Here is a 15,467-nt window from a genome sequence, read left to right as displayed (position 1 = left end):
AAGTGAAAAGCACAAAATGCCTTTGACAAATTTCATCTACTTCCACTCTACAGCAATACAAATAAAACAGAAACTTAAGAGTGTTTTACGTGGAAATTCTCAAGGTGTTAGGGCCTTTCAGCCCTTTCCCTCAAGCTTGTTACCTGCGGGATTTCAGATCTCAGGCCCCTGTCCCAGTATTTCCCTGCTCAGTAGCGCGGTCACAGCTCAGAGCAGGACAGAGCTCGCAGCAAGCGCAGAGCTACGGCCACAGCTGGGAATAAACCCGGGCACTTGTACATTTAGAGCAGCCAGCGAGGCTTTACGTGCACGTTACCTCTGCTCGTGCAGCGCCAGCCCGCGGGCACAGCCGGGGCAGGGGCCAAGGGAACGCCACGTGCAAAGGGAAATAGGGATTTCCAGCGCTCTGAAAAACCACGTTCTCAAGGCTTGGACAGAGATGCCACATCTAGGCTACCAGGTCAGATGCAAGAAAGAGCAGCAAGCAGACCTCAAGTCACTGCTAAAGGATGCTTTGGCTAGGAGCTAGCAAAAACGGAACTACAGGAGCAGTACAACGAAATGGCCCAATAATTTTATGCAAATGTAACCCAAGTGGAAGACTTGAGAACTCGAGAATTTACCCTCCAATAAGCATGGGGAAGTAGTTTGTGTTGTGCTTTATTGCAGCTGTTCCTACCAAATGGTTCCGTTGTTGCTACCAAAAAGAAGAAAAGCCACAGAAAATACAGATAGATGAACATTTTGAAAAACCACATGTACGCAACTTGAGTGAAATCTTGTAAATTAATTCCAACTGTCCCCAAAATTAAAAACAGATTTTATTGTAAAATTGCACTCCAGTTAGTACCATATTTCTTTATAAACATAATATACAATAAAATATTTTACATGTAGCACACCAGGCGTATGCTTATGATGTTACAAAATGTACACTTCAAGATTCTTCTCCGACAGCAAGTATTTGAAATAAAGTCTTAGGAGATGTTTTGTCCCACACAACAAGCCAGTGTGTTACCATAACAAAGTCTCTACTTTTACATATTCAGTGTATGATCAGAGATGCTGTATATTCTAATTACATCCTAAGTTTCTTCCACACAATCTAGAGGAGTTCTGAATAATGGTTCCTTATTATCTCATATCCTCATTCTAGGGAAGGCCTTTCATTACTAGCTGTGCAGAAATGGATCATTTCTCATGGAGAACTACAACTTAAAAGAAAACAAGGGGACAGATAATTTAAGGGTCTTCAGTTGTTCAAAACAACTCCAAAACCCAACAAAAAACCCTGCACATCTCCTTTTCCTCTCCTACATCTGCTATTCACATTCGTCCCTCTCCACACACGTTCATAGACGTGGCTAGATAAACAGCAATACAAACTTGGAAAGAACCCTATCACACTGCCTCATAAAATACTGGGGATTTGGGGTTTTTTCCTTAAACTATGTACTTAAAATGTACACTAGAATGTCTCAAGACACCAAGGTAGTAAATGCTTACTGATAGAGAAAATAAGACATTGAAGGGAATACATGTAGGTCCTGCTGTATTTAGCACTACTTCTTTCTTATTCAGAATTGCAGGACTACCTCCTCCATCTGTGCTTTAAACCGACTGCAGCATCTCTGCATCACCCCTATCACAGGGATGGTATTTCCAGTAATGATTGGGTATTTTTGCAGCATTTGAGGTTGTGAGGACAGTATATAGTAGTGTAAGTTTCCTTAATGCTTGGGTTCAGATCAAGTTAGCATTTCATTCCAATCCAAGCGTGGGTCTCGTGCTCTCCTGTTCGCCATGGAACACTGAGAAAGACTAAAGGGAGTAATCAAGACCATTGCCTGGAGATTACTGAAACTTGCTAAGTGGAAACAGAGGGAAGAATGCGTAGCAATAGCTCTCCCCCCTGGATGATTGTTGGTAGAGATCTGCAAACCAAACTGCACCTGGCAAAGAGACAAGATGTAACTTCTGGCCCTAAACAAAACTATTCAGCTCTCCAAGAACTGGAATATGCTCCGACTTTTACTCATTTGTGCTGTACTGTCAGTCCTGGGCCGCTTGGCCAGGGATGTTGCTACTGCAGTAGAACCTCTCTTCTTCACCTATAAAGGAGAAGGATGCATTAGTAAATAGAAAAATCTCCAAACACTTTAAATTCTGAGTTATGAATGTACATATTTGATGTGAGAACACATACTTGCACAACTGAACATAACTGAAAATATTTAAGATGCCAATGCTGCTGACTGCTTGGCAATGTCTAACATCAATACACTTAAATAATTTGGTAAGAACTGCATAATCATCAGCCAGCAGTCTAGAACATAGCAAAATGTTACACAACTGACATACATGCCCGCATAAACCTTTACCTGAAGTTTTGACTTCTCCTTTGCCTCTTCACTCTTGTCTGGAGAAAGTGTGTGAAAGACAAAATTCCTTGAATTTCGAGGGGCATTTGGATTAAGTTCTGACATTGCTGCTAGTTTCTGAAGTACAGCTTTAGGTCTGTTCAAGAGAGACCCATTTTTCAGCTGAAAAACAAAGAAATGCTGCATTAGGCCACACCACCAACCATGACAACTCTTTTAGCAGGATACTTTATAGAAAAGACTACCTCCTAGCAACATTCTACTGGGTATTTTATCACTACCATACAAAGCACTGCTGGCCAGAATCCAGAATTAGCTGACTTAGACACATTCTATAGATGCAGTATGGAAATAGCATTCTTCAAAGCCATTACCAACCTGGACATCACTGGCAGGTCTGAATGCTTCAAACGGGTTTGTGGGCAACAATTTTGTTTCTTGCATTACTACGACAGGGCTTGCTAGCAGAGATAGAGAGGAGAATGTCAGTTTGTGAACTTCATGTGAAAGAATATAACTTTCCATCAAAGTAAATTCTATATCAAACTAAAGATCTCAGAATTGACAAACAACAATAAATGCTAAAATAAAAACACTCCACATCAGACTATACTACTGATAGATGCTGGAGAGTAAGTAGCAAAAACTGGAATTAGTCTCTCTCTCACTTGGTTGATACTTCATTAGGAAATAAACTTACCTTTCTTCTGTAGGGACTTAGCAGTTACTTTTTTTGCTAGTTTCATAAATTGGCTATCTTCACCGACTTCCTCCTCCTCCTCCTCTTCATTTTTTTCCTTCTGTGGCAGAAAAGGTACTTTGTTAAACTGAAAAAGCTTACACTAAGAATGACCTTTTCATTCAGTAACTCAAGTACACCAAGCCCTTTCATAACATTCATTTATATATATATAATATTCATTTTTATTTTCTACTGAAAAAGTTTATTGCAATTTATTAGATACTTTATCATCCTCATTCTATCTATCAGTCAATGAACAACAACATCACATTCATCCAATAACGTCACTATCAAAGTTAGAATGGGTTTCTTGTACTGGGATCTTTAAAGTACTAAACATGCCTTTGTTCATGTTTTCAACACAAATTTATGAACAGTATTTTTTCCTGGATTTTAACTCGACACACTAACAAGAGCACATCTGCTAATGGTATTGGGAAGGGTGAAGCAAGATGCCTTCCTGGAAACGAACCGCTACCTGCTCACGAAGCCACTGTTCTCGCTCAAATCGCTCCTTCCTCCACTTTGCCTCTGTCTCATCAAGCTCTTCATTTTCATCATCGTTGTCTGAATCTCTCTGAAACAAGTCCATCTGTGAAGCATCATCTAGACAAGAAGAGAAAATAATTATTTTTTCTGAACTATTTTGGAAAATGTATCTCAGAAGGGATTACGCACAGAACGCTTTCTCTCATTTAGATGGATGACATATGGAACCAGAACATCTGGCAAAACAAGAGACAAAAGACCAGTGGAAAGGCACCTACAGAAAGCATTGGGGAGCACCATATAACAAGATTAGAACCATTTGCCCAGATTTAAGCACAGAGAAGTACCCTTCTTGCTATGGAAAAACGCAATAACACTTATTTCCAAAGGAAACATTCAGTCCCTACTTTGCAGGTTTCCACCTTGTGTGCCATGGCCCTTAGCAAAGTCTCACCCCCGTTTACTGACTACAGAGCAGAAAGGCACCTATGTTCTTCCATCTGAATCTCCTCATTCTGCCAGGGCCATCGCTGTGCAGGTCCCCATCAAGGAGGTACATCTCTTGGTACAAACGTAGCTGACGCTTGTCATCATCAAGCATTGCCTTCCTATTAAAACACAGGAAAAAAATGGGGGTTAGTCCGAATTATACCCAAGAGCCCCTTCACACACATAAATGCACATTAATACTGCCACTGACATGTGTAATTTCTGGACTTGATTTTCTAATTCCGCATCAGTAGGGAGTTCCTCATCAATAATGTCTTCTTCATATTCGTTCAGGTCTTCACCATCATACTCATCCTCACTTCCCACATCACTCCCTGACAGCTCTGCCTCATCTTCCATGAAATCCTGTAGTTTTCTATAAAAGAACATTAAAAGAGTTTACTTTGGCAGACCTGTAATCACCACACAAATCTTCTGAAAGCAAGAGATAAATATGAGCACGTATCACAGAAGAGAAACAAGGATTCACCTGCAGTATTTGAAAGGACTAACACTAAAGCTCTCGCACACTCACAAGCACAACCTACCAGCAAGCAATAATCTAGATTATTCCCATCCCCCAAATTTCTTGCCAGTTGCCTACCAAGGTGAAGATGACAGCTGCCAACTAGATGTTTCACTTACAAGAAAAGAAGACCTTAAAATGTAAGGAATGAGGGCAACACTCCTCCCTTCCAACCCAAAGGCATTGCACTGCTTTCATCCTAGCCTTTTGCTTTCCATTTTAAATGTTACTAGCTCCTCTACAGCCCTCTAGTAACATGGTTAAGCTCATGCAGCCCAACAGCACTGAAGCATAAAACCAAAATCCGGCCACATAAGCAGCACCTGTGTTTAAGCCACTAAGGCTGGGGTAGGGAGAAGAACTACAGATTAAAATTCTCATGCTATTGATATTCTTTTCAAGAAAAAAGACTTACAGTTTTTTCTTAACGCCCTGTCTACGTCTCAATATTTGTTCTTCTTCATCACTAATTTCTGCTTCTTCAGCATCCTCATCACTAATTTCTGCATCTTCAGCATCACCATCCTCACTTCCTTCATCCTGTTAAAAACAAACGTTTTCAGAAACACAGGAATTTCTGCAAGTAGACTGCCTTGAAATATCAGCCTTCTTTGTCCTTCCATCAATAAACAGGGACTGAAACATCACAGGCTTTGCAAAGCCCTTGCTAAGCAAAGACATTTCGTCCAGTATGTTGGAACATTAAGCAGACATTTTAAGTGATCTGCACATTTAACACAGTGGGAATGCTGCAGCAACCACGGTGCTCCATCAGCTCCTACCTCTTCACTATCAAAGGCATTGTCATCCGTCACAAGCTGAAATTCACCAAGTTCTTCTTCTTGTCCCTCTTCCTCTTCTCTATGGGAAAATATAACGAAAGAAATACCTGCTTTCATTTGAGCAATGCCAAGAGTTTTGCAGGAAGTCATAGCAAGGCCGCAGCTGTCGCATCAGTCTCTGGTAGCTCTCTAAGAAACAGTCTGAAGAGCTGTGCTCTCCCAGCCCTGGCACTTCTATAGCTTTAATGCTCATGGGATTTTAAGAATCTAGGTTTCAAGTCCTCAAGTTCTGCCTTGCAGGAACCATGGGACAAATATCAATTCCTGCATTTACTTCTCTCCATGATTCCTCTTGGATTCCTTTAACATTCCCCCTTTGTTAAATCTCTCTATCTCTCTGTCAAACACCCTTATGCCTTTGCAGTTTCACCAGCAGAGACTAACCTGTCTGTTGGGAAGGAGCCTGAGCAAAGTGCTAGAGCTTCCGTCATTGGATCTTCCACGTCACTGTCTTTTCCAGCCTTAGAAGACACTGAAGATGCCCATGTTGGAGAACCTGCTACAAAAAAGGAACAAGAGGGCAACTTTTTAGACAGAGATCTTAGAGTTCCTAGAACATCTGAAAGCATCTTAGAAATGACAGGTTAATATGCACTTATGAAGGTGGCAAATTGTTAGAAGCTCTCAAAGTTCTCAGAAGTTCCAAATTATGCATTAGAGCCCAGAACTAAAAGAATATGCTAGTGTAAAGCTTAAAGGTCAGGTGATCAGCAAGATTAGGAAGAAAATTTCAGGACGTACTCTGAGATACAAATTTTCCTGAACAAAGATTGAGTAGTTCTTCCATGTTCTGCTTTTTGTTGCTGTTTGCATCTGGCACGTGTTCAGTTTGACTGCTAAACTGACCCGAACACAAATCCAATAACTCATCCATGTTGGCATCCATTGCATTCTCATCCATACTGGCTAGAGTCAGATGATGTTTTGACGACTGATATTTATTCCTATGTTGTCCAACATTCAAAAACCTGGGGGACAAAAAAAGTCTTTGATTAGAAAAACCCATACAAGAATATTTTTTGACCATTAGCAGAGCTTTTCTCCAGAAAACTTCCCATGATATGATTATTGTACAAGCAACATTATGGGGTTCCACACTCACATCTCATTTCAGATTCACTTCTATCTTTTTGAATAACTGCCACCGATACGTTTAATTAACACATCTTGAAAGTGTTACCAAAGCACAAAAGAACATAAGCTTTTTACTCTACGACTGCTCTACATAACCTAGAAGAATTCCTTTAAAACTCAAGTGCTAATCTATATGTCCTATTTCAGTTAAAGGACAGAAAATGCCATCCTTTACACCTGTAACTTACCCATCTGCATCAAGCAGCTGGCTCTGAGTGTCATCTTCCAGAGAAAATTGAAATTGTGACCCTCCAGGTCCTGGAAATAAACTCTTGGGCTCAGGAGAGGCATTATAGAGGTCCTGGGAATCTTCTATGGGAAGAGAGGGCTCAGACATCTTTCCTGAGCTCTGTACAAGGGAATGTAAAAAACACAGAAATTATTTGCTTTGCAACCCTAGAAATCAAAAGCAAAAACTAGATAAAACATTTCAGCTATTGCATAGTCCATGTGTGTATACTTAAAAATATATACAACAAACAGACTTCAGAACATACATGGCAAAATTAAATACACCTATTCATCATCCTTTGTGTTAGCATAAGGCTTTAGTAGGACTGAGAATCTTACCTTGGAAGCAGAGCTGATGAAGCTTGTTTTGAAAAAACCTGGGGAGGGTGACCTGAAACCTCCTGCTGCAGATAAAATGTTCCCTCCACGTGACATCTGTTTGTTGCAGGGCTGATAGGACGGAATCATGGAGCCGATCAGCTCGAAGCTGCTGTTATGGCTGTTATCTTTTGCCGGTGTTGGCAGAGAAAATGAATCATCATCTTCTGAAAAGAAAACAAATATTTTAATATAATGCTTAAGTTAATAGAAAGACTTCCCAGTTTCTAAGCAAACCACAAATGAATTAAATTCTTCCTGTAATATATGCAGCAGGATGAGAAACAGGTATTTACTGTTTCTTCATGACATCTTCTAACGTTGTTTCCCCTGGTCTTCTTTCTAGGCAAAAGGAATTAACTCCTTTCAAAGCTATATTCTGCTCATCTATCATGCAGGGTGTCTACATTTAACCAAAATGCAATGCCAAAACTGAAGGCAACATTTCTATTGAGACCCCTAGCACCATATCAGAGTTTTCTAGTCTGAAATTCATACTAATGCAACTCCAAATATCTGCCTTTTTGCAGAAGCATCATATTTGTTACCCAGTTTCACCTGTGGTCCAGTAAAACATTCAGATACTCTTCTGCAGTCCCAATCAGAAGCTTCTGTATGTGCCCCTTTCGAAATAAATAATAGCTATGACAGTAGATCTACTTTACCCAACTTGGTAGGTCCTTTGTCTGCACCTTCTTCTATTTCAAGTTTCTCATCAGGAAGAGAGTATCTGCAATTTATTAAATAAAACATATTTCTTAATATATACAAGACAAAGTTCCCTCGCATAATCAAACCTAACAGCAAAAAAAACACAGTAACACACAAAACTGTACACAGTAAATAGCAAATTCTGATGATAATAGCAAGTGTCATTGGATTTTCTAGCAAAATACATATGAATGCACATGTAACTATTGGAACTGGATAGAAAAAATGCATATAAGACATTTTAAAAATATATATGCTTATAGTAAAGCATGTTAATACTCGCACTAAAACCAAGTTACCTACAGTGTATATTAGATTTAAAATTGCTTAACCACCATTTCTAAGGGTGGATTCGTTTACCCCATTTTGGAGGAGCTGTCTTTGAACAGCATCAGTGTAGACTCTGTTGAAGGTAGCTTGGGAACAGAATCACAGTGCACAGTTTTATCCATCTTTTCTCCATCAATTGATTCTTTATCAGTTTCTTTATCGCCGTCCTCAATGTGTTTGTCTTCTAAATCTTCATTATCTTCCTCTGCCTCTCCAAGGAGAAATTCTGCAGTCTTTAGGGAAAGAGAAAAAAAAAATCAGTTACATAGTGTTCACTGCTTTGATCTGTCTACTTCCATGCATACTGGTACAAGAAAAGTTTTAACACATGGAAACAAAATCCTAACCATTCGAATTGTACCGATTCTTCATACTCTTAAGAGCTATTCAACAATTCCCCCAACATCAATAGTGTACAAATCTTATGCAAAAATGCTGCCAATTGACCTCATGATTGTCGTCGTCTTCCTCCTCCTCAGACTCATCTGTCATCTCTTCCTCCTCCTCCTCCTCTTCCTCCAACACGTCTTCATTATCCAGTTTAAACAGGGCTTGCCGCTTTTGGCGTTCCTCAGTCCTGCGGAGTTTCATGGCCTCTTGGAGTTTAGCCTTCAACGCTTGCAGCTTTTCACCTAAAAAGATGTGAACAAGCATTAGATGTACTACAATGAATCCTTAAAGCTTTATTGCATTTAAATACCCAATTTAATAAAACTATGAGCACAAAAAAAAGGGGAATTAAAAAACAGCTTATTTTTAAATATCTTTTTATGAATTGATTTGGCAGCTTGAAAAAACTAGAGCACCTAACTTCAGTGGGTTCCCTTTAGAGAGGCAACACAATCAAGACTCCTCATTATCCATAAATGCCACTGGCACAGTCCTCTGAATGAGCAGGGTCTGCCTTTCCACTGTGTCTTTGGGGAACAACAGCTTCCAATTGCCATGGGCAGATGTGCTACAGCACATGAGATAATTAAGAGCAGCTAAAAATAATCCATGCCTATAGTACCAGCCAAATCATCTGTTTCTTTTAATGTGACAGTCACATTGCACATGGTGTGTTTGCAAATATATATATACACACATATAAACTTCTATTAAGAAAGAATATGAGAGTTATTTTCAAAGGGTTGGTGGAAGAGAACCTGTTTGTAAATGTCTTTATAAAATATTGGTTCTCTGAATTCTTTTCCGTCTGTCCCAGTTGCAAAAATCTGCCGTAGGGCAACCTGCTCTTCAATGACCAATACTATTTAAGAGGTCTACCCTCTAGGAACAAACATATACTAAATCTAGAGATAAAAATTCTTTCATCTGTGTTTCATGGGGCAGACGAGGGAGGGGAAAGAAAACAAACAAACAAAAAACCCTAAAACAAAACAGACAGTATTTTAAAGTTCAACTGTTACCACTTCTCTTCCCAAACCTACCTGGCTTGGTGTGGACTGCTTCATCTCGGCATTCTGTAACTAATACTGCTGGCACCACATCTGCTCTCAGTTCCTCTTTTCCCTCAGCTGTAGTCTCCTTACGAATAATGTTCATGTTTATGGTCCGTTCAACTTTAGATTTCGATGTTTGAAGAGAGTGCTTCAAGAAACGTGCTTTCAAGGCTTCCAATTCTTTAAATACACATTAATAAAGTCTCAAAATTAATTTAATAGCATTTACAAGAGTAAAAAAAAGCAACACCATGTGCATTAAAGTTGTAACAAGAGTAGGATGTGAATATATCACAGGAAGTGACAACCACCATACCTTCATTTGAACCAGATTCATCAAGGTTTATGAAGGATTCATTGTCGGTGCAGATCCTTGGCTTGATGGACAGGTCTATCCCCAGTTCTCGAAGTTTATCCAGCTTGGATTTCCTCACTTTTTCAGGCTCTGCCACCAATCTAGGTGCCATTTGCTGATCATGTTCTCCACGGGCTGCTTCTGGTGCTACTTTGTCTCTTTGCTCAAGGGCACTTTCCCCAGCTGCCAGGAGAACTTCATTCTCCTTTTGTTCGCTACAGTCAGTGCTTTGGACAGGAGAATGTTGCTCTTCTGAATTATTAGCAGCTACTACAGTCCTAACTGCGCGGGTACCATCATCTCCCTGCCTGAGCTTTTCAGCACAATCTTGTGTCACATTCTCCCCCTCACCAGCAGGAAGTTTGTCCGTGGTGGTATTAACATCTCTGCCCAGGCCTGTTTCGGTTTCACTAGCTGCTGGCTGATCACCTCCTGCCTGCCCATCTTTGTGGTCCAAGCTCATGTTCTTTGTACCTGCAGCTTCTTCATCTAGGGAGGCCTGATACTTTGTGGACCTAACAAAGGCAGAAGGAAACAGATCATTTGTTAGCATGGCTATTGTCAACGGGGAGAAGAGGCAAAACAAACAACAAAACAAACAAAAGCAGATAGAAAGAAAACAATTTCTAAAAGAAAATAAATATTAAAATAAAACAATATGAAAAAAAAGAGAAAGGCTCAAGTCCTTACTTCAGCAATAACATGGCATTTCCTTGGCACATTGGTCGAGGTCTACGCTTGAAGAATTCATGAATGCTTTTGGTTTCAGGCACATGATATGGGAGAGACAAAGATGACTCTACCAGAGAAAGAAGGTGAAAGAAAATAAAAAAGTAATCAAAGACATTATACTATACATTGATTTGGTAACTGCAAAGTTCAAAGAAGCTTGAGAAGTATTTTGCAGCAAAGGCACAAGTAGCAAACTTTAATTTGGAATAGAGCAAACACTGGTGTTGGGGAGAGTTCCAACAGCTACAGTCTTGAAGAACAAATTTGCAACATGCCCCGAATTCATTAGGAAAAGAACTGTGTGTTAATATTAGAATGGTAGGACTTTATTACATCCAACTTACTAAATATTAACTAACTTTACATCACTAGTTAAAGGCAAATTTATAGGCACAAATGAGATTCTATGTTTGCAGCAGGATTTTTCCCTTAATTACAAGGTTACTTTTAAACAGGTCCTTGATTAAAAATGGTCTTGCAGCCTTTAACCCTGAATAATTCATGCTATGTGAAAGCAAGTTTTCACTTATCAGATGCTTTCTTTCAATTTCCCCCTTGGATATCTTAATAGCATCCCTCTACTTAAAAGAATTTAATTTTTACCTCGAATGAGTCGTTGGGTCTCGCTGTGTAGCTGTTTAATAGCTTCTTTACTTAACCTGGCTGCTTTCCGCTCCTTGAGAAAACGGGAAAAAAAAAAGGGCCTCTGAAGTCACAGAGCAAAACATGGGTCTACATCTACACTTTCTACATATTTTCCCCCGCCCCTTTTCAAAGAGGAGTCAGACTAACGCAGCCAGTTAAAAAGAAAAATAACACCAAACCAGCCAAAAATAGGGCAGTTCTAAAAGGACAGCACACAATAAACAGTCAAGGAGAGTCAATTTAACAAACAGTGGCAATTTTTATTTTTTAAAAAATGAATGCTTTACCTTCTTTTTTGGTTCTTCATTCTCATCATCAAACACACATTTGCAGCCTTCGCTCTCAGAAAACAGTTCTTTGTTCTACAGGGCATGAGAGAAGATTTATTTATTTCAAGAGATACACAGGCACTACCAAGGGCAAACAAGTCAACAGCCCCAAATCATTGCACTGTATCGTCACCGCTCATCATAAACATTAAAACAGAAATGGTGCATAATTTTCCTGGTAGATTTCCACAATTTTTACTGCAGTGTTATCTTTCCAAGAAAACATCTGTCCTTCCCCCAGAACAAGCAGCAGACAACTACTTTCTCCTCTTGGTTACAGAAGTGCAGCAAACAAACAAACCAACCAAACAATTGGTATCTACTCAGGTAAAATACTTCCTGTCAATAACCTTATATTACTATCCAATGTTACCTTTTTCTTCTTAATTTTGTCTTTCACTGCTGCTCGTATTGCTTCTAGTGACTCCTCATCTTCTGGGAGGGAATTATTTTCCCCTTCTTCTAAGCCATTATCGAAAAGGTCCTTGTCATCAAGAAGACATCCGCTGTCATTGAAAGGATACCTCTCCCCACCATCTACCTGCTTGTCCTAAGAAAAAAGAATTTGCATTGTTCAGTTCAGAAGTTCCTCTTCAGTCTTTAAAATTAATTAAGACTGCAGGCAAAGTCTAGAGATCTGCTTCCAGCTTGTGATGCAGCCTTATAACTGCACCGGGATAAAAAGAAATCCTGATGTCAGTTAACTAACGCTGATGAGCCGAATGAGAGGAAAAATCTAAAGCATAACACATCATTTTTAAGACCACGGAATTACCAGAGTAACACAGACCCCTATCAGTTTTCCTCTCTTTAACCTTTTCTTTCTCAGGACACCCATTATCACCAGCCCTGCCCGACTCCCCAAGTGCTGGGATCTGTACTTTCTCTGTAAGCAAAACTAGCATCTTTATACAGCAAAACCATAGATCTCTGTGGACACCAGATCTGCTATAGTAATGCACACGAAAGACATGCTGAAGCACTGAAACACAGTAAACAAATGCAGAAATAGAAAATGTAAATTAATTAGGGAAACATTTGGGATTTTCTTTCAAAAATATATACCTCTGCTCTAGGCTTCTTTCCTTTTTTCAGCTCTTTAATGGATTCAGCCCTTCTTTCCTTCTCCTTTCTCCTCCTTGATTTTCCTACAGATTTTTTGGCTGTCTCTTCTCCAAGATCATGTGTTTTTTTTCTGTGTTTTTTCACAGATTTTAGGGGTTTCTCCCCTCCTGGCTCATCCTCAGATAATCCAGACTTCTTGCTTTTCTCAAAGTTCTCAGTACACAGGCGGTCCTCAGCGTCGCTGTCATCACTATCCAGCAGCCCTCGGCGAACTCGACGAGATTTTTTGTTCCTCTGGGCAGCCGTGTTCTCCTTTTCTTCCCCATTTTCCAAGACTGCACCCAGAGTGTCATTCTTTTTAAAAGAGCTGCTCTCTTCTTCACCTTCACTTTCACTGTCTTGAAGCAATCTTTTACTTTTTGCTTTTTTACTTACAAAAATCTCTTCCTCTGAATCTGATAATATATATAAAGAGAGATAAACGTTATAGAGAGGTAAACTCCATTTATAGGCAATCACTTAAATACAGACCTACATATAAACCTGTTAAATTTCACAGATTTCAATAGCTATAGCAAAATAATTTGAATTTGAGTTTTCAAAATCCACTCTCTTTCCATCATGCAATATGTATTTGACCCAAATTGATGTTATGGGTTTTCAGACTTAAATAAAAGCTAAAAAATCCATTCACAAATAATTATTATTTGTAAATTACTATTACTAAAAAAAAAACACAATAAGTAGATTGAGAAAATCATGAAAGAAAAATAAGCAGTAAAGATATTCACATGCCATGTATCTTTTTGAACCTCAAGGTTTGTTTGATGCCTGCAGGTCTCTCTCTGCCTACATTCTGAGCAACCACACGGGCTCAGTCTGGATTCATGCAGGTTAACAAAAGTACGTGACTTTCAGAAGATCAAAGATTACATAAATGCCACTTTACAAAGAGTTATTTGCAGAATGAACTACTGGCGCCCGTCACCTCCAGGCACCCGTCACGGAAACGGCACGGACCTCGGTCATCAAGGGCTGCTGTCCCCCGGTGGAGGTGGCCAGGAGAGCTCGTTTCGCAGCTGCCCTGGCCGCTGTCGGAATCGCCACCGGGACAGGTCTGCGAGTCCGATTTCAAACCCTCTAAGGGGAGCTGCAAAGCAAAGAAGGATCGTCCTCATGACGGTGTTGCTCGTGCAGTGGTAACTCCTGGATTGCAACCCTGTTCCAAGACCTCGGGGAGCCCTTTCCCCGGGAACGCGCACACCCAGGACAGCCCGCACAGCGCTTGTGTTTACACGGAGGCAGATGGCGCCACAGGGACCTTTCCTGCGCTGGAACGGGGGCCTGCACGCACACCGGGACTCGGCGCGCCGCAAGGCCTGCCGCGGCGGCGGCAATGCCAGCACCTGGGGACTGGGGACCTCCCCTCCGGGGGCAGCGCGGAGCGCAGAGCGGGAGGCGCCTCGGGGAACACGAGCGGGCCCGGGGCTGAAGGCGGCGGCGCCGGGCGGAGCGGGAGGGCCCCGGCCGCGCACGCGCGGGGAGGCGCCGCGCCCCGCTCCGCTCCGGTCCCCGGTCCCCGCTCCGGGCCCCGCGGGCGGCGCCCACCGGGCGCCCCGGCCTTCCCAGCGCGCCCCGCGGCCGCCTCCCTCCCGGCATGCCCTGCGCGCGCTGCCCCGGGGCGGGCTGGGAAGCGTAGTCCGCCCGGGGCGCCGAGCAGGCCAAGCGCGCGGCCGCCGGCGCGCCCCGGTAACCGGGAGAACCCCGCCTTCCCCCTCGCTGCCCAGCCCCGCCGGCCTCCTCACCGCACCCGCCCCGAGCCCGTGGAAAACCGGCAGGCCGCCCATAGCCGGCGCGCAGAGCAGCGGGACTGACCTCGGCGGGAACTGCCGCTGCCGCCATGGTTCGGCCCGCGCAACGACACCGGTACCGGCACCCGCGCCCTGGCGCCTCACGAACGCGCCCGCCACACAGCCGGGTAGGAAACCGCTTCGGGACTTCGCGCGCTGCCTAAGTCCCGCCCCGCTTTTGGCGCCAGCCAATCGGCGCTTAGAGCTCCTCCGGCAACCTCGCCCTCTCTGCTTCCTATTGGGTGCTTGCGCGGCTAGTCCCGCCCTCTCCCCGTCTCGCCCAATCGGGGCGCTCCCTCCGGGGCTTTGGGCGCGTGAGGAGCCCGCCGCTGGGGGGCGCCCTCCCCGCCCGTGAGAGAAAGGAAGGGAGAGGCGGGGGGAGAAGCTCCCGCGCGGCCCCGCACCTCGGACAGCGCTCCCCGCACAGCGAGAGTCTCCGAGTTCCTTTCCTTCCAAAGACTTTTGTTATTGGTGTTGTTTTGGCTTGTAGAGAAGGCTTGAAAACATAAACCCTGCAGGCGTTAAAAAATGCAGATGAAATAGGCACAGCATTTATTATTGATAGAGTATTTTGACTTCTGGCCTTGGGAGTCAGCTGGGAATTGTTGACTCAACAGAGCTCAGCGTCACCAAGAGGAAGGCGGGATGCGCAAGGAAGCCATTCGCTAAAACAGAAAGGCTTTTAAAAAGACAAACTATCAGTATCTTCTTTATTTAGGGTCTGGATGGCTTCCCAAAATATGCTAAGAACACAAACAGGGTCAAACTGCAGGAAACAAAACCCTGGGGTTAG

At 42.4% G+C, this 15,467-nt stretch overlaps 1 protein-coding gene across 1 annotated transcript; it reads right to left on the bottom strand.

The window, feature by feature from the left end:
• Positions 1-1,680: 1,680 nt before the first annotated feature.
• On the bottom strand, positions 1,681-14,726 carry CLSPN (claspin). The gene is made up of 25 exons (XM_088530965.1): positions 14,700-14,726; positions 13,845-13,974; positions 12,825-13,279; positions 12,133-12,303; positions 11,718-11,792; positions 11,389-11,461; positions 10,744-10,852; positions 10,015-10,568; positions 9,687-9,878; positions 8,701-8,885; positions 8,284-8,486; positions 7,878-7,942; positions 7,174-7,379; positions 6,792-6,952; positions 6,211-6,437; positions 5,854-5,968; positions 5,410-5,488; positions 5,043-5,167; positions 4,313-4,477; positions 4,099-4,220; positions 3,602-3,729; positions 3,082-3,181; positions 2,760-2,842; positions 2,382-2,543; positions 1,681-2,111 (listed from the first exon to the last, which is right to left on the bottom strand). The coding sequence occupies exons 1-25, from the start codon at positions 14,724-14,726 to the stop codon at positions 1,998-2,000; spliced, it is 4,026 nt and encodes a 1,341-aa protein (XP_088387091.1). The 3' UTR covers positions 1,681-1,997.
• Positions 14,727-15,467: the final 741 nt, after the last annotated feature.

The sequence above is a fragment of the Tinamus guttatus genome, unplaced genomic scaffold, assembly GCF_059628265.1.
Source record: "Tinamus guttatus ecotype Peru unplaced genomic scaffold, ASM5962826v1 Tinamus_guttatus_pri_ptg000397l, whole genome shotgun sequence".
Classification (NCBI taxonomy): Eukaryota; Metazoa; Chordata; class Aves; order Tinamiformes; family Tinamidae; genus Tinamus; species Tinamus guttatus.
The sequence above is the reverse complement of the archived record's forward strand: the minus strand, read 5'-3'. Positions and strand labels throughout refer to the sequence as shown.